At 42.9% G+C, this 18,277-nt stretch overlaps 1 protein-coding gene across 1 annotated transcript in view; it reads right to left on the bottom strand.

Moving 5' to 3' along the window:
* Positions 1–10,553: 10,553 nt before the first annotated feature.
* The window catches only part of DDX10 (DEAD-box helicase 10), a 154,490-nt gene continuing 146,766 nt past the window's right edge, over positions 10,554–18,277 (bottom strand). Inside the window, exon 18 of the mRNA XM_058018377.1 lies at positions 10,554–12,397. Within this exon, the coding sequence (XP_057874360.1) occupies positions 12,208–12,397 (190 nt within the window). The 3' untranslated portion in view covers positions 10,554–12,207. The remainder of the gene's footprint in view (positions 12,398–18,277) is intronic.

Here is an 18,277-nt window from a genome sequence, read left to right on the forward strand (position 1 = left end):
AGTAACCATACTTCTGATAAGAGACTGACTATTAAAGTTCACTTCTTTAGAATTCCATGTACTTCATGGCCATCTGAGCAGCATCTGAAACTCCTTGAAGCCAGGTTTGCAGCATTTGCACTTTGTTTTGAGGCTCACCTGGGTCTGTTCCAGATGTCTGTTCCTGTCAGAGCAGGCAGGAGCTCAGCACAGAAGAGCCTTGCTCTCAGAGTGACACTGTCCAGGATGTGCAATTAGGGATCAGCCAGGAGGTTGTTTCCCCATAAAAATATCTCACAGAAATGTTTCTACCACTGAAGGAAAATCCTGGAAAAATCTCTCATCAGCCCCAAAAATGGATCACGAGTCAGCTCAGCTAAACTGAGTCAAAACACTGCAGCAGCAAGTTGGCTGTGTCAGGGCCTGTTATCACCTGCTATGAAGTACTTGTCAAACCAAAAGAAAAGCTGAGACAACAGCAGATTTCTCATTTTTCTGGTAAGAACACATTTGCATTACTGCTAGCAATGAAGGATCATTAGTGTGAAGTGTTTGGATACATGCTGAGAAACAGCAGCAAGTGCACAGGCAGGGCAGTAACATCACAGATCACAGGAATCAGAGGGCTCCAGAGTGTGCAAATCCCAGCATCCGCTACAGGGCATCCCCTTCCCCATCTCTCCTTGCTCCCTGGTCATCTGTTCTCCTGCCAATCTGTTTTGATTTCAGTCCCTTCATCTCCTGCATGGAAGGCTCCAGGTTTTTCCTAATGTTTCACATTAACATATTGAGCAGGAAAACCCATGTCTGGTCTAAACTGACACAGCTCCATTTGGGGTGATGATGGTAGACACCAGCTCCACTTCTGGATGGGGAAGAAACAACACAGAAGTCTCCTGGCCCAGGCAAATGGGGTTTATTCCTTTGTCAATCTTTTCAAATGCCTTTCTTTGCAGCCTGTTTCTCAGAGGTTGGAAATACCCCTCTGGGACATGGCCATCAGTGCCACCTGCCCTGCAACTTTCATCTAGGTGGAGAATGAGCCCAGAAACAGCCTGACTGGGTTCATATTTCCTGTTTGGCAGAGCTCTCTTATGTTTAATAGATAAAAATTAAGACCAGCAGCAGAATGGGGATAAGGATGAGTTTTTCACTTCTGAGCTCAGTTTTTTCAAAGGCAAAATCAATCCCTTGTCTCATTCCAAGAGTTTCTGCATCCTTGTCTTGCCAGGCACCACCTTCAATGATAAACCTCCTGTTTGCTCCAGGAGAGAAAGAAAAATTAACTTGGAGTGAGCTCAGGGTCTACAATCAACTCTAATGTAGGCTGCTGCTCCCTACAGTAGCTTCAGAGCAAGGTCCTGCTATGAATATTTTCAGGCCATGAGCTAATCTGCTTCAAAAACAAAGAAACTTTCTGTTTTCTCTCCTGACTATAAGGCACCTTTGAATAGCTTCTCATTTTTAACATTACAATGAGTTATAACCCCTTTGTGACTCCCTGTAATTACTTTTGCACTTGAATTGCATATGTATCAAGTGTAAGTTCCTGGAAGAGTAACAAATACAGAAACTGCTCCTAAACAAAAGGTACAGGCAGGTAAATTTAACCAGTCAACTTCACAATTGCATTTCCAAGGTACAGTCAACATATGCCAGAAAACAGCCAAGTACCTTTGCCTCATTTAAAAACCATTTTTGCACCAAATTCAGAAAATTACTTTGATGGGTCACCAGTAAGTGATGAGAAAGGAATCAATGGTGTCCCTAATGGTTTACAGGTTATTTTGGTCACTGGCCATATAGTGCTGAATTCTTGCAAGGCATTGAGACACTTCAAAGCATTTCAGCACACAGCTTGACCTGAGCACACCCACCTCCTAATTTGTTTTACACAGCAAATGGTTTCCTTCCCAATAGCCTTCAAACAGCCTATCACAACCTGCCTGCTGCTGCTGCTCAGATCAATATATTAAACTGAGAAGTGTTATTCAAGCAGAATTTGGTTTATAAAAATAAAATTCTTGTAATGAAAGCTGAAATCCTGCTCCCTCCTCCATCTGGGCCTTCCCACCATTGCTGATACAACTGAACCCCTGCCAAGAAAACAAAATCAGTTCCCCAAAGCTGCCCCCTAGACAGCCTCACTGGCTGTTTTTTCACTAACATTTCACTAAAATGTTTTGGCTAAATATAGATCCTTGAAGGCAGCTCAAACCAGTAAGTGCTGCTCCTCGTGAGCACAGGTGACAGGTCACAAGCTGGGAGATCATTTCTATGGAGCTGGGGTCAAAAGTGAGGTCTTTTTTTCAGCAACATCAGCCCTGAGGCCACCTCTGCTCTTAACAAATCAGCAGGAATTTTATCACTGACCTTGAGGCACAGAAAGTACAGAGCATTTCAGAGGTGACCCAGTCCCTTTCAGATGCTCCAAGCTGTAGTTGAAGCACTATTTAAATACACAGAAAGTTCCCCCTTCATCCTGCAGGTTCAAACAAGGCCAGTAGGCTGATGCCAGCACTTCTCCAGGCATGATGTACCCAAGAGGGAATTACCAAAAGACTCTTCCAAGGCAACACACCTGATATCTTCTTTTGGAACAAAAGCCAAAGGCACCTGCAGGTTGTGCACCTAAAAGACCACAGCATAAAGGCCCATGGTCTCTTCCCAGCTCTGTTGCTAGCTCAGCATTCACTTGGGGACAACAGCCCTGCCCATACCATCCTTAAAACCCTCAGCAGAGACACAGAGTGCACTGTCCTCAGCCACAGCTGAATCCCAGATTGGCAAACAGCAGCTGAAACACCTATTTTTAATTGAAATGATTTGGCAATTCAAACACATTTCATTAAGTGAAAACTTTCTCTTCTTTCTGCAAGTGAGTGGCTGCTCATTTCCACTCTCTGTAACCTTTCTAACACTGTGCATAACATCAGCCTCTTAAGGATGCAGGCCATTTTCTTGAGGCTTGTCCAGGAGTCTCAGCATCCCTGTAGGACACCACTTGTCCGAGAGCACCTGTTGCACCAGGGGTACACTGTGGGTTTGCAAAATAAAACCAGCATGTTCTCTTAACAGTTCTCACAGCAGACCAGTGTCGCAGACATCTTTTCACTAAAAATCCTTTCTTAGGATTTTTTCCCTTCTGAGAAGCTGAGGCCTCGGAAACAAAGTGTAAGCAATGGTTATCTGCTGCTGTGGGATGCAACAGGCGGATCTGTGATTGGTCTCCTGTAGATGTTTGGATTTGGTGACCAGTCATGGCAGAGCTGGCTCTCTGTCTGAGCCAGTTGCCTTTGTTATTATTCTTTTTTATTCTATTCTTAGCTTAGCTAGCCTTCTGAGGAAACCTTTCCTTCTATTCTTTTTAGTTAGTTGTAATGTAATATATATATCGTAAAATAATAAATCAAGCCTTCTGAACATGGAGTCAACATTCTCGTCTCTTCCCTCATCCAAGAACCCCTGTGAACACTGTCACAGACCAGAGATCACCCAAGGACAGTGGTGCTGCTGGAGGGGACACTGTGTTAGGGAGCACATCTGCTCCTCTGCTCATTAGCTGCTGCTTCACTGAGTCTTACACACTTTTCAGATGACATATGATGGGCAAGAGTGAGAGCTGGCAGTGGAGAGGCGATGAGTTTCTCACTTCAAGCGCACATGAACCATGATGAGCCTGCAAAGTTTTATGTTGTTATAAATTGAACACACAGATAACCCAGGCCACTCTCCACAGACAGCAAATTAACCCTTTGCAGACAGACCATGAGCTGCCTGGAGACTGATCGTGTCCTGAAGCATGCAAGGACTAAGGTGGGGGAAGATGTGCCTCTGGTGAAAGGAGAATTCACAGCCCTGGCCTGGGAGGCAGCAACCCCACATTTCAGAACAGGCCATCCTTGCACAGGCACACATATACAGGAGCACTGCAGAGGTTTGCAGCATCATCCTCTGCCCTGCACAGCTCCAGTCATCCTCAGAGTGAGCCCTCAGCCTGGCTTGGATGGTTGCACTAGGATGGGGACGCAGCACTTCCTCAGGGAACAAATCCAGACAGCGAGAGCAGCCAGGGCAGTGGCAAACATGCTGGGGAGGGTGGACAGGCAGCACCAGCCCCTCACTGGGGAGGACTACAGGCAAGTTTTTGGGCTGTCACTGAGCGGATATTTCCTGCACATTTCCAAATGTGCAGTAATGCTCAATAACACATATAAGATTAGAAAGTGGGGAGATAGAGGGCTGAGAAGAGGGGAGGATGTATTTTAGAAGACTTAGCATAGAGGATCAAACTCTGAGCTTTGCATTTCCCTAATAAAACACTCAGCATGTGATTTTGTGGCGCTGCTTGTTCCAGCAGAATCTGTGCCTGCTGCAGCCACATACATTAACTGAACACAGAATGAATGCTAACATCTCTGCAGAGCTAAATAGACAAGCTCATATTTTCACTTAGTGGAGAAAAACTGCCCCTCTTAATGCTTTATGACTTGAGTGACAGAAAGGAAATTTCAGTGTCTGTGCAGGCAGACAGGAATAGATGGGGAAAATAATGAATATTTACAATACAGAGGAGAGTATTTAGGTGAGCTATTGAATATTATCCAACAGAAATGTGAGTGGAATTGTTGTTAAATGTATAAAATCTTACATTACCACAGAAGGAGTTGGATTTTGAAAATTCAAAATAATTCTGAATAGCTAATTCAATGAAAGAGCTTTTGCAAATGGCATAGCTGGCCAATCACAGTCATCAGAAAACCAGAGAGGATTTGACTGAGTTCTGGAAAAAACTAAGTGACCATATTGGCACTGGTCACCATGGCAGCCCTGTGGGTAATTGCACAGCCTGTCCCCACGGCTGCACCCACAGCTACAGCCCCCCAGAGCAGGCAATCCCTGACAGCCACGAGAGGAATGTCCCCACGGCCAAACCTATTCAAGCCATCTCTTAGGGGCCCAGTCAGGTTCCTGCCGGTAGGAGACAGAGGCCACCTCCCACCCCAACCTCTCCCTGCTTCACCTTCCTCTCCTTGGGGTTTCCTTGGTGTTTCCACTCTTTGTTCCCCCAGGGGTTGTGCCAGCCCTTGAGATTTCCCTGTGCTGTTTGTCTGTGTGCAGACCCCACAGTGCTGCCAACACCACTGGGGGCATGTGCCTGTGCCATTCCTTGGCAGAGCAGCGCTGCTGCCAAGGTCCCACCACACTGGGATTGTGGAGCTGCTCAGAGCGGGGTGGCAGCAGGCTGAAGGTGGCCAAGATCTGCACTCCTTTGCTTCCACATTAGACATGTGGAAACTACAACCTCAGATGCTTGGCAGGAAAAAAAAAGAGAGCTGAATGCAGAATTTCACCCTCCCTTGATTCTATTTAGCAAGTTTATGGAGGAGAGCTGTTCTTTTAGCCAAGGGAATTCTGCATCACTAACAGATTGGCATTGTTTATGCTGAAATTGGGTGCTGAAGAAGCAAATCAGTTTGCAAAAAAACGTATCAGCATCTACAAGAAACAACAGAAAGAGTAAATGGGCTTAATTAGTCATTAGACAAGGAACTGGATTAGCGTGTTCTCACATATATTTAAGAAATACAAAGTGCACCCAGTGCACTTTATTCCTTGCGCTGGATAACTCATCTTTCTAAAGAGGACCCTTTGAACAGCTGTGTGGGTCAAGGACCATCTCTGCCAGCAGCCACGGGCACTGAGCAGATGCTGGACACGAGCTTAGCCTGAGGGAAGGCAGCAGTGGAACTGTCCCCTGCACACCAAGCTTCCCCTGCACGCTGCTCCTTTGCAATCCACCTCACTGCCTCTCTGCCAGGCACTGCAACAAGAAAACAAATGATAGTTTTTTTTAAAAAAGCTGTCAGTGAGAGGCTTGGAAAAAAGGCTTCTGGGCCAGCCCCTGACAGCTGCCATCCTCATGTCACCTCATCACTGTCTTACACTGCAGCACACAGGTTTGCCAAGGGATATCAGCCAGAGCACTGTGCTTCTGCCTGGGACTGCTTCTCCCCTGTGACAGGTGAGGAAAGGTTTTGGCAAGAGAATGCCAAAGCCAAGCCTGGTAGCTCCCCACAATGTTCTTTTGAATGTTATTTCCCTGATGGAGGATGGAGAGATTTACAAAGGTAAAGTAAAAAAATAGATAAAGAGAAGTATCATCCTTTATCTCTCAGAGGACAAGAAGGGCTCATGTGCACTGCCCTGTGCATTCCAGACAGCGTCAGAGTGAAACAGGATGATGGCTGCTCACTGTAACCTCACTGCTAATTCAATATTCTGACTCTCAACCATGTCCCAGGTCTTCACAAACCAACAATCTCCACAGTAAGGACTACTTGGAGACAAACTTGGCAGCATCCATGCAGAAATTGTGCCATTTACCATGATCTGGGATTTGAGAGCAGGACATCTGGTTTCCCTTTGGAAACAGGGCCCATCTGCAAGATGACCTGCCATCATTTGAGTGTGTGATATTGAGTGGTGACACCAAATCATTTACTTAATTCCAAGAATCTCTTTGCTTTCTCTGCACACACTAATGAGCATTTCAGTCAAATAAATCAGGTTGGGTTTGCACAGACACTCTGGGTGTTTGATTAAAGAAAAAAAACCCTAAATTTTTGGGAAACAGGTGCAGGGTAACACTCACATGGCAAATCACATCTCCCAACTGGATGATTATTTGCTTTCTAGTGACAAGTGTCTCCATTGCAAAGGTCCTTGTGGCAGCCTCTTCCCACCCATGACGAGCTTTTATTGGCAAGCAGGGCACCAATTTGAGGCACTGGCACCTTTCTGAGTGCAACTGAGAGTGTACTGGAGTAGACTCTCCTCATTGCTAGGGAAAAGATTCACATTAGTATCTACTTTAAGAGGAAAAAGTCCTCTCAAAACCAAATTCCACAAAGGACTGGTACCCTCTTCAAATAGATAAGAACTGTACTCAGGGAAATGGCATAAAAAGCCTGTGACCTGCTGAAGTGTGATTTGTTGAGACATTTGTGATGACTAGTAAGCTCAAATTAGTTCCTAAGCCATACTCATTAGCTTTCACTGAGCTCATGGGATAAAAACAAGCTGCATTTCAGTACAATCAAATGCATTTGGTGGGAGGGATCACATGAGTATGGCCATTAACCATCCAGACTAGAGGAACTGTTTCACTTCTTCAGGAAGTGCAGCACAATGTATAAATGATGGACTTGCAAAAACTGAGCTATATTCAATATCACCTTAAATGTGATAAGCTCAAGCACATCAACATGCTTAACAGCAACTTCAATTTATAGCAAGTTCAATTTACAGCTTGTACTTACACATTGCTTTTTTTTGTAGAAGCTTGGGTTTAGCATCAGAGGGACAAGCTGTGCATGAGAGAGAGGAGTCCTGTAGTCCCAGAGAGGCCACAGCCAGGAATATTATCTTCCTCCAGGATCCCATATGTGATTAGGAGAACAATGCTCATTGGTTTCTTCTTCACAGTTCTCAGTTTTTCTGAAATCTCAGCACAGCTACATCTCAGCACAAAAGGATTTCAAAAACTGCTCAACAAAACTAATTTAGTTTAATTAAACTTATCTACATTTTAGAGACAAAGCACATCTCAGACAATGTGCAAAACTTACAGATAGCATTGACCCAAGAGATTCCACTCCTGGGTAAAGCTGCTAGCTGATAGCCCAGTGTAATTTAAGCAATCATTTTTACATGACTGAATCTGATGAATAGTTTTCTTTGTGAAAAATGGCTTCTGGCCAGACATGGACAAAAATAGACAATGAACAAGGCATTCTTGGAACAGATCAACTTCTCTATCTGATTTAATCGTAGCAATACCTCCTAACAGACCTGAAAAGAATGTTCCTCTGCATTAGGCTTTCTAATTCCTTGATGGTTTTGACTGAGTGATTTGCCTTTGAAGTTGAGGGAGCATTTCATTATACAAGTGTGCACTACTTTGTAATGAAATGCCCACATGGTATAAACTAATGCCTTGATAGCATTTTTTATGACTTACAAAAATGATGGCAATGCATTTTTCTGGCATCTACTTCCACCTTTAAAGATAAAATTTGCAGATCCTTCTGAGAATAAACCATGAATTTGCAAGGAGAACACTAAATTCAAAGGAGCTACAAACACCAGAAAAGAGAGCAGTATAACAAACAAATCTAATGAAATGTGGTCCAAAAGTGAAGGTAACAGTCTTTTCTCACTAGGACTGTTTATGGCAAATTGCATGTCTCTTGGAGTTACCTTAACTGTGTTCTGGATCTCGTAGCTTGAAGCAGGCTGGGTGCAAGGTTTGGCTCCACTCTGCGCAGGGTCTCTATCAAATAAGCAACAGAAGTGGCTGGTGCACAAGTGTTGCTGTCCTTCAGCTGCCTGTCACAAGCCTTCTGCCCAATTCCCAAAATGAGCAGTGTAAGGAGTCATCTCTTTCAGAACAGAACCAGCCAGCTTATTTTAGACCTCAGGTTATTTGCCACAGGAAGGTTACAGCTGGGGCAGTGACCTGCAGCATAAAAGCAGCAGCACTCTGAGCCACAGTGGCCATTTCTGCAGCAGCTGCAGCCTAGCACAGCTCAGCATGCCTGCTCCAAGGCATACTCCATCTCTCACAGGATATAAGCATCAATCAGGTCAAACTAGAGAGCAGCACGATAAAGAAAAATACCCATTAGCAGCCTTTACTAAGAGACATTTTCTTCTTGTATTTAGTAGCAGTTTAGTCATATATATCCAGGATTACAGGAACCCACAGGGTCACTTCAGTATCTTCAGATCTTGTACTATGTTTTATAGCCTGAAATGAATGTTCTCTACCACAGCTCTCTGGTTTTTAATGTGTTGCTTCAGGCATTTCTCTCTCTTTATGAGTATGGCCAGACGGCAGGACACACCAATCAATGCTCCAGCTGAACTCAGTCAGCAGCAGAAGGAATTATTTTTTATTTCTATTCATATAATATTTAAAGAAAAATACCCATGTAAAATGTTTAATATTAATTTGCAATCCCTTATGATACAGCCTAAATTTCTTATACTCTTCACACAATTTAATGTGCAGCATCAATAAGGTTAAGGTCTTTACAAAGTGAACGCTGAACAGAAACTTCTATGATGCTGAGGTTAACACTGCCTCTGCTATGACACACTTTATGTGCCTCATGAAAATACTGCAAGCTGGGGGTCTTCAGCAACTAGCACATCTAGTGTCAGTCTATTTAACCCATCTAAAAAACCCAAACTCTTCAATGCTCTCCTGACTTTTACCTGACTACCAGTTTTCATCCAAAGAGGCTTCAAACAAATTGTAATAAATTATCTGGCAAACAAAGTCTTCATTATTTTGTACACAACAGAGAAAAACTGATTCTGAATAAAAGCTGACCAAACTATGCCATTTCATAAATGCCTAATGTATATCTTGAGAATTAGCTACATGTACTAGATCTTAATACTATACCCAGCTATAAATCAACACACTAGAACCATTCTAGCAGCAGAAGGAAATCAACCACTATTCATATAATACAAAAATGCAAACTGATCTGAAAATGCATTAATTAAAACAAGACTTCCTGCTTGGCAGTTTAAGAACGTCTCCTGGCCACTGGCTTTGGAAAATACTCAGCACCTTACTCAGACTCTGCCACCCCTCCTGAAGAAGTCTCCAAAGGGGATTTTCCATAGGCTGCAATTACAGGGGTGAAGAAGCCTGAAACCCACCCCAGCAAACATGCAACACCTGAAGGTTACAATTCTGCACAGCATCAGCTCAGATGCCAAGTGGGAGGCTGCTCTTGGTAATCCACAAGTGATTTAGGAGGTGTAGATCAACTACATAAAGTTATCAAGGAAGCCTTTGGCTGTGATTTCCCCACTCCCACTTCTCCTGTGTAAGCTGGGACTATAATGCTCATGAAGTACAATCTTGCAAAAGGTTGTGATGCTACAGTGGCATGCCTGGGACCAGGAGAAAAGGAGATAGATGATGGGTGGCATGCCCAGCCAGTCCTGCTCCACCTGCCCATTAGCTCTGGACACACATGCCAGGTTTTTTGGCATCAGATGGAGAGGTCCCCAGGTGTGAATTGAAACAAGCTCCATGGAAAATGTCCTTCAGCCTAGTCAGTCCTAAGACTGGCATTTGTTTTGTCTATTTGTGCTTTGTTTCTTGGACCAGAAAAAACACTGCTAAAAGCAGGGCTGATGAGGGGCCCCTTAAAGCAGATCTATAGCTCACAGGAATGATAACCCAGAACCACTGCTGCTTCCCAAAAATGCTGAATGTTGGATTTTTTGTCTTACCACTTCTATTATAGGCAACAGTTACCTGTTCTTACATACACTCGTGGCATGGAGCATCTGCCTTAAAAGCCCCTTAAAGCCCCTTCCCTCTTCTTTTTCACATGGCTTCATTCTTTATATGTACACCATACCCTCAAGGATGGACACATTTGAAGTAGATGGGCAAATTCATAAGGATTCAAGAAACACTGGCTCTATATCAAACAACACAAATACATTAGAAATTTCATTATACAGAAATACAAAAGTAAAAGCACTTGAAAAATTATTTTTATGCAGACAATTAAAAAATCATCACAAGATAAAAAGTGCACCACAATACTTCCAACATATATAATTTAAATTTTAGTCTTACTGTTTAGTAGGTAGGAACATCTCTGCCCCACTTCAGCATACAAATAAGAACATTCTAGTCAGAAACAGTAAGTATTTTGGTTTTTTACTTGCTTGCCTCAACAACAACTCATGCTCCTTAGAGCAAAGCTTTGATCTGAGAGACATCAGGTGATGTGCAAGACAACTGACCACCACCAAGTACACTATGGGTCCCTGAACATCTCCAGGAAGAACACACCACTGTATGTATTGTTGTCTCTACCTAAATCATCTTTGAGCAGCTTTTTGCTGGTGGAGCTCTCTGCACTGCAGTTTTCTGTCTTCCTCCACAGCTACAGGAGCAGGAGCTCTGCTATCCCAGCACAGATAGATATTTTGCTGAGGCTGCTCATTACATTCACTGCAGCCATTCACAGGATGGCACACAGGACACGTGCACCAGTCACAGCAGCACCACAGCAGATCCTTCTTCATTAACAGATTCATCAGTGATGCTGGTCCCACATCACAGCATTTTCCAGGCCCACTGTGGCACTGTAGACTAAACAAACACTGTGCATCAGCTGCCAAGCAGGTCCCATCTTTCATGTTTAGCTGTTTGTGAAACTCAGTCATTTCTTCTCATTCCACATTGTCAGGAAGGAGCAGATGGCAGATGTGCTCTGCCTATAATATTGTTTTTATGATACCCTGCCTACTGGCAGAACAGTGGAAGAAACATTTGGAGGCAAGAATTTGCAGTATATTTTCAGTTTTGGGTAACTGAGCTAAAAGATAACAGAGTATAGGGAGAGGAGGAAAGGGTTGTACTGAACAGGTGATGATAGATTCCTATGATCAAAAAAGTGATATTGACAAAAAAGGAGTATTTAATATGCTCATATGGACATATGGAAAGACCAAACAGATACTACTATGTGACAATGTGTTCTCACTCACATGGGATTCAAAGACAAGACTCAGCTTCTAAATGTTGTTTTCTGAATTGCCTAACACCAGTGACAGAATCATAACAGAAGTGATACCTGAAGGATAAATATAAGCTTTCATAACAAAGCTGAAAGAGACAGTTAAGTTTAATCAAGGCTCTAGAAATTTTTATTAAAATATTCTTAAAATATGTGCCTTATACACAGAAGAAAGTACATACTTCATTTTTAAGTAATATGATCTAGCTGCCAACAGCATTTCCTCCTTAAAATTTTAGTACACATACATCTTCCAAAATAACAAACCTGGCATGGTCAAGAAAGGAACATCCTGTTTTCATTTAAAGCAAGATAAAAATAAGAGAAGGTAATTGTTTCAAAACTTGGAGATTTAAAATTACGAACAGGCTACTGCAAAATGACACCTGGGGATTTAGGTTGAAAAGTTCATTTAGAAAACCTTATAAACCAAACTAAATGTTGTCTATAACCTGTGAGCTAATCTAAGGCAATCCCATTGCACATGGAACCCATTTATCTACATTCACACGGATCCAGCTGCCCAGATGCCAAATCCATTTTGTGTAAACTACTGACAAAATTGTGGAAATGTCCCAGAGAAGAAAACCTGCAGAAAAAATAATTAGTTGTGACTGTTGAGCAGATGCAGTACAAGCTCTTCATCCTCTGCCAGAGAAAGCCCAGTATCTAATGGCAAACAGGGGTCCTCCTCTTGGCTGAAATGCATCTTTTTTCTTTTCAGTGGCATTTCTTCTGCTGTGGCACTGTTGCTATAGCTTCTCTTCTTTCTTCCAGTCTTCTCCTCAAGTTCACTGCAGAAAAAAATCAATTAGTCTTTTTAACAACTGTGGTAATCAATATCATCATGTAATCTAACAATTCCTTTTAAACAAGGCAAATTTGTGTCAAGATAAGAGCAAACAAAATTACAATTCAAAAGGGTGAAGCAATGGAAGCTGATGAACTCTGAATGTCTAAATTAGAGCTGCTCTCAGACTGAGGTGGTGGTGGATGTTCTGCTGTCTTAATTGATTACAGTGTATCAGGATATTGCTATAAGTCTTATCTAATATTTGCTGCCTAATACAGCAACAGACAACTTGACAAAACTGATTTCATGATGTGTCAGTGGACCTTGACATGCATTCAAGATATTGCCTACAATAAATATGCACCAAAAATAAAAATATAAGAACTATCCTTTCACTGGCAAATCCTACACTTAATTTGATCACTCACTCTTTCCCCTTCTTTCAGACATTTCCCTTGGAAGCTACTAAACACCTCTTTGCCATGAGAGGAAGAGGGAAACCCAGTAATTTTCCCAGGTGAATTCCTATTTCTTCTGCTATTTTTTAAAGACTTGAATGAACTGCCTTTTGCAGCCTTCAATCTGGATGAAACAGCTGCCAATCTGTTTTATCACCCTGGCTTCTACCACATGGCTATGTGACAACAATGGGAGGAAAGACAGAGCTTTCATGTATCTTCATGTGTTTTTTGTCCAAAACATAAAAAAAAATGCTATAAATCTTTTTATCTAAGTTTAAAACAATCAAATAAAATCTATTCTAAAATATATCTGGGAACCAGATTATGGAGTGCTGGTTGTTGTATGCTGTAGGGTAGAATTCATACCCCAAAACTAGTAAAATGCAAACCTCCACACCCCAAATCATTCCATCCAAACAAACTAACTGGAACAAAACAGCATTCTCAGCTTTTTGTATTTGTATTTTTAAAAATATAACAAAAATTGAAATGGAACTTCAGAAACGGAGCTACGGCTTTTCTAAAAAAGTTGGTTAAATTCATTTTTTCAATTAAAATTTGTCAAATTTCTACTCAGAAAATTCAGCTTAATTAAAAAAACCATTTCAACAAGAATTTTTTCATGTCCATAGTTTTTACAATGGCGTAAACGTAATGCTTGTGAACAGTTCCATTCAGAAATGCTGTTCAGACATTTAACAATTAGAAACAGCAGTTACAATAAATAGCTCTAATTGAGGAATACTGTCCTTAGAATCAATGCAGCGAAGGAACCCAAAGCCCAATTCAACCCACCTTCAGCTGCCCACCTTATTTTTTCCCATTAATAGGGCTAGTTAACAGTCTGTGAAATGCTGGTTTCACCACTCACTAGAAACCAGCCTAATTCAAACATTAACCCCAACCATGGCAGTTCTCAGCAAGTTCCCAAATGCTCTCTGAGAGGGATCAGCAGCACAATGCAGCTTGTATACACTGTGCTTTCTGGCTGCCTCTCCACAGAGATGAAGGAATTGTTCCAGGAGATCTGATGGCCTTGTGCTGGTGGGCTGCACAGGTATGACCTGCCTCCCTCTCTCGTCCATCCCACTTTTCATAGAGGAACTGTGCCACTTCCTGCCCACTCAGAGCCCAGAGGAAGGAGGGAAATCCTATAAGGAACACCCTGCATTTCCACAATTTAGGCAAATGAAATATCCTACCTTTATATTGTTCTTCCTTGCCTACCCAAGAGAAAAGAAGAAAAGAGTGTAAAGAAGCGTGGTCTAGTGAAAGGCGTCCTTGCCCACGGCAGGGACTGCTGGACCTGGATGATCCAGAAGGTCCCTTCCAACAGAAAGCATTCAGTGATGATTCATGAATAGATGATGACTGCTCCAAATACTCACTCTTCCTGTAATTCACAGGATATAGCAACTTTGCTGGCTTTGAGCTGTCATTTGCATGGGGGTGGCTTTTCAGGGCTTGCTACCAACATTTTATTTCTTTTCTGAGGAAAGGAATATTTCTCTCATATTTCTCGCTGTAGTGCATAAGATATTCCATAAATGCTGAAGCTATACTGACAGGATATGAAAATATACTGAAGCAGAAAGAATTCTCACTTTTCCAAGCGGACAGTGTGGGTCTGGGCTGGAGTTCCATGGTGTTCACTTTGATCAGGACAGACTGTAGGGGTTCACTTTAAAAGCTCAAGAAAGGCCTCATTAAGTTAAAGCATTTTAGCTTGTTTGCAAAAGAGCCAATTATTTCCAGTCTTTGAATGGACTCTGAAGCCCAGTTTGCATTCATAAATGACTAATGCTTCATCTAGGACATTAGTTAAAAACATCTTAGCAATTAAAACCGTGCAGAAACATCACAAGCTATGCATTTGTACCTACAAGCTATAAAACAGCAGACTTTAAACACCAAAAATTATAATCACTTCTGGAGTTTCAGAGACCTTAGGCATAGATATCTATAAGGTAAAACATTTAAATATAAAACACGTTCGGAAGGAACTGAACTGTGAGATTCCTCAGCTTTTTCCACAAACAAAAGCACATCAACACAATTATGAATAATTTTCATCATAAGTTTTGTGGGATGATTCTGCTGAGTCAAGCTGCTCCTTACTATTACTGAGGGATTGCGAAGCTTGATTAGCAGTGTAAACAGAAGATGCATCGACACACAGGCAAGTGTATTTTCAAAATAATTTGACCCCAGCTGGGCTGTGAACTGGAGAAGTGAATAAAGAGGAATGTATAACACAGGAAGCAGCAAAAGCAACAAGCAGTGACGAGAGCAAAATAGTTGCGTTTTCGTGATGCACAAAATGTAGACGCAAACCAGTATTTGTTAACAACAGCTTCAGCCGGTAAACAGAGAATCATGTGAAACGCATGAATAAGATGTTCCTAATTCTGAGATGTAGAAGAAAGACAGACTGACTGTCCACAGAATGATTTGGGTTGAAAGGGACCTTTGAAGAACAGCAAGTCCAACCCCCGTCCCTGTTCCTCCAGGATGGATTTTTACCAGCACTGGTTTGGGTGGTGTGAAAAGGGGCTCTGAAGTCAGAGTTGCAGCTTTTACAAGAGGTGATAGTGGCAATTTTAAAAGGGAGATGAAAAATGTGTGGCATCATGATGCTCAGAGATATCCTGTGCTCATTCAGGGTGTTTTTCCCTAGCTGTATGGACAGAAGGCTCTTTGGAGGAGTTGTAACAGGCAAAACTCTCAGCTTCACATGTGAAAGGACTCAGTGTGCAAAAGCAGCTATAAAGGAATAACTTCTGCACTTACTGTCAAATGAATTCCTCCTCAGTCTCCATTAACTGTAGGTCTGTCACCCTGTAGAGCCAGTCCTTTTATTGTTTCCATGGACATAAATGGCCCCTCATTCCTCACAAACACACAAACTGATGTACTACCAGCTAATGTTCACAAATTGCCAACAAAAGTTTTGCTAAGGTAAATTATTTTCCAGAACTCAGTTAGAAAGCAATCCCCAATTCAGATCCAAACCCAGGTCAGTGCATCCTTTTGTCTTCTACTAATAACATTTCAAAAGTGGCATGTGCATCTGCCTTACAATTTCTTCCTTTTACCATCTGGTGAAATTAAGCTTTTCAGCTGCCTGAATAATCCATGCATTCTGAGGCTGCCTGATGAAAGGATTTACTTTGTGTTTACACAGGTGAGGAGCTATCAATAGCCAACTTATCAACAGGCGCAGTAATTTCTGTGGCCACCATTTGCTCAGCTGTAACACCTAAGTAAGATGCTATCATTTGGTGGAAAATATTTATTACTCAAACAGTAAAGTACAGTTTATGAATCCTGTCCCTAAAACAAACACCAGTGTATCTGAATGGCATCTGGGAAACGGGATCTAACTATGACCCTGACAGCTATACACCAAGAAACTCAAATTTTAAATTACCACAAAATAAACTCACAAGTATGTTTTCAGGTAATACCAAGGAAAAATAGAAAGCTTTAATTGTTAGCATTTAACTCGCTTCTGGGCTTTAAGCAATGTCTTAACAAGCTGTAACATTTAGATTTTAAATGCTTGAGAATCAGCCATTTGAAATGTGCAGTCACACAGCCAAGTAGCTGTTGTTTAAACAACGTGATCCTGGCAAGATCTCTAGACAGGCTCTGCTTCACTTAACATTTATCAGAGGATGCTTTGGAGCATAGGATTACTAGCATTCCTCTGGAAACAAACAACCCTCGCCACTGAACTACAGGCCATGAGTCAAGTTTCCAGGCTGCAACAAAGCACACAAGCTCTTTCCCAAAGAAATGTACAGGAATAATGAATGAATCTGCTAGTAAAATACAGTTCAGAAAAGTTAGGAATAATTTATCCCATAAATATTGGCATTTTGCTAATCAAACATGCTGTGCCCAAAACTTTTTCCATGTAATAAATTTTAATTCACAAGGCCATGGCAGCAATCCTAATGAAGATTAATTACTGCAGTCCCTTCCATAAAGCCCAGTGCAGCTTCTTCCTTACTTGCTGTCAGAATGCTACAGCACATAACAATGGTAATTAAAATATATTGTGCTGTGTTACTTTCGAGATCTGGACAGGCTGGATGAATGGGCAGAGGCCACCTCTAGGAGTGGCCAGTGGCTTCTGCACTGGGGTCACAACAGCCCCAGGCAGTGCTGCAGGCTGGGGGCAGTGCCTGGGAAGCTGCCTGGTGGAAAAGGACCTGGGGGTGCTGGCAAACAGCAGCTGAACATGATCCAGAGTGTGCCCAGGTGGCCCAGAAGGCCGATGGCATCCTGGCCTGGCTCAGCCAGGTGTGGCCAGCAGGAGCAGGGCAGGGACCGTCCCCCTGTACCCAGCACTGCTGAGGCCACAGCTCCAATCCTGTGCTCAGTTCTGGGCCCCTCAGTGCCAGAGAGACATTGAGGGGCTGGAGCGTGTCCAGGGAAGGGCAGCGGAGCTGGGGAAGGGTCTGGAGCACAAGTGCTGTGAGGGGCAGCTGAGGGAGCTGGGGGTGTTCAGCCTGGAGAAAAGGAGGCTCAGGGGGCCCTCAGCACTCTCTGCAGCTGCCTGACAGGAGCGTGCAGCCAGGTGGAGATCAGTCGGTTCTCCTAGGTAACAAGTGACAGGGACATGAGGAAACAGCCTCAAATTACACCAGAAGAGGTTTAGATTGGATAACAGGAAATATTTCTTCACCAAAAGGCTTGCTGTCAAGTCCTGGAATGTTGTAGTGTGTTCTGTTAGTTTGTTTAATTGCTCCCCCATTTTCTGTATTGTTCCCCCCATTTTCTGTAATGGTTCTGCCCTCACCAGTTTTTCCCGCCATTGTATTGTCTATCATTTGGTTACCTTGGTTACTCCCGCCTCAGTTTATGTCAATCCTCTCTGTTATATAATTTCCCATCCCCTGGGTTTCCTTATATGTGAATTTGTTCTACTCCCTGGGCCCAGTCAATCACTCCCCATTCCTCCTAGTTTGCCAGAATCTTCTGTGCTTAGGGAAACTTGATTGGCTGTGGCTCCAGGGCCCCTCCTTTACATTGTTTCTATTGGGTTTTCTCTCATGCCCGTTATCCTAAGTCCACTCCCTCACCTTCCCCTATTGGTTCCTTTGTAAACCCCTCCCTGAGATCACTCCTCCCCTTTATAACCCTGATGCACCCTTTGTTCTTGGTCACTCGCTGGCAGACACATTAGATTCAGCACCTGGGTGTCTGTCGCTCCCTGGTTGACAATAAATCTGACAAGTCCCCAGTGAGTGTCCGGACTCTTTACTCTCGTCAGCCAGCAGTGATTCCGTCCGCTGTGAGCACAGCCCGAAGCCTTCTGATGCCGAGGGGTGCTCCCACGTTTGCAGTTGGGTGTTGGCCGCCCTCCTGCCCGCTGGACACCTGACTTTAAGGCCACACCTCGCTGCACTGGA

This window comes from Melospiza georgiana, chromosome 2 (genome assembly GCF_028018845.1).
Source record: "Melospiza georgiana isolate bMelGeo1 chromosome 2, bMelGeo1.pri, whole genome shotgun sequence".
Lineage (NCBI taxonomy): Eukaryota > Metazoa > Chordata > Aves > Passeriformes > Passerellidae > Melospiza > Melospiza georgiana.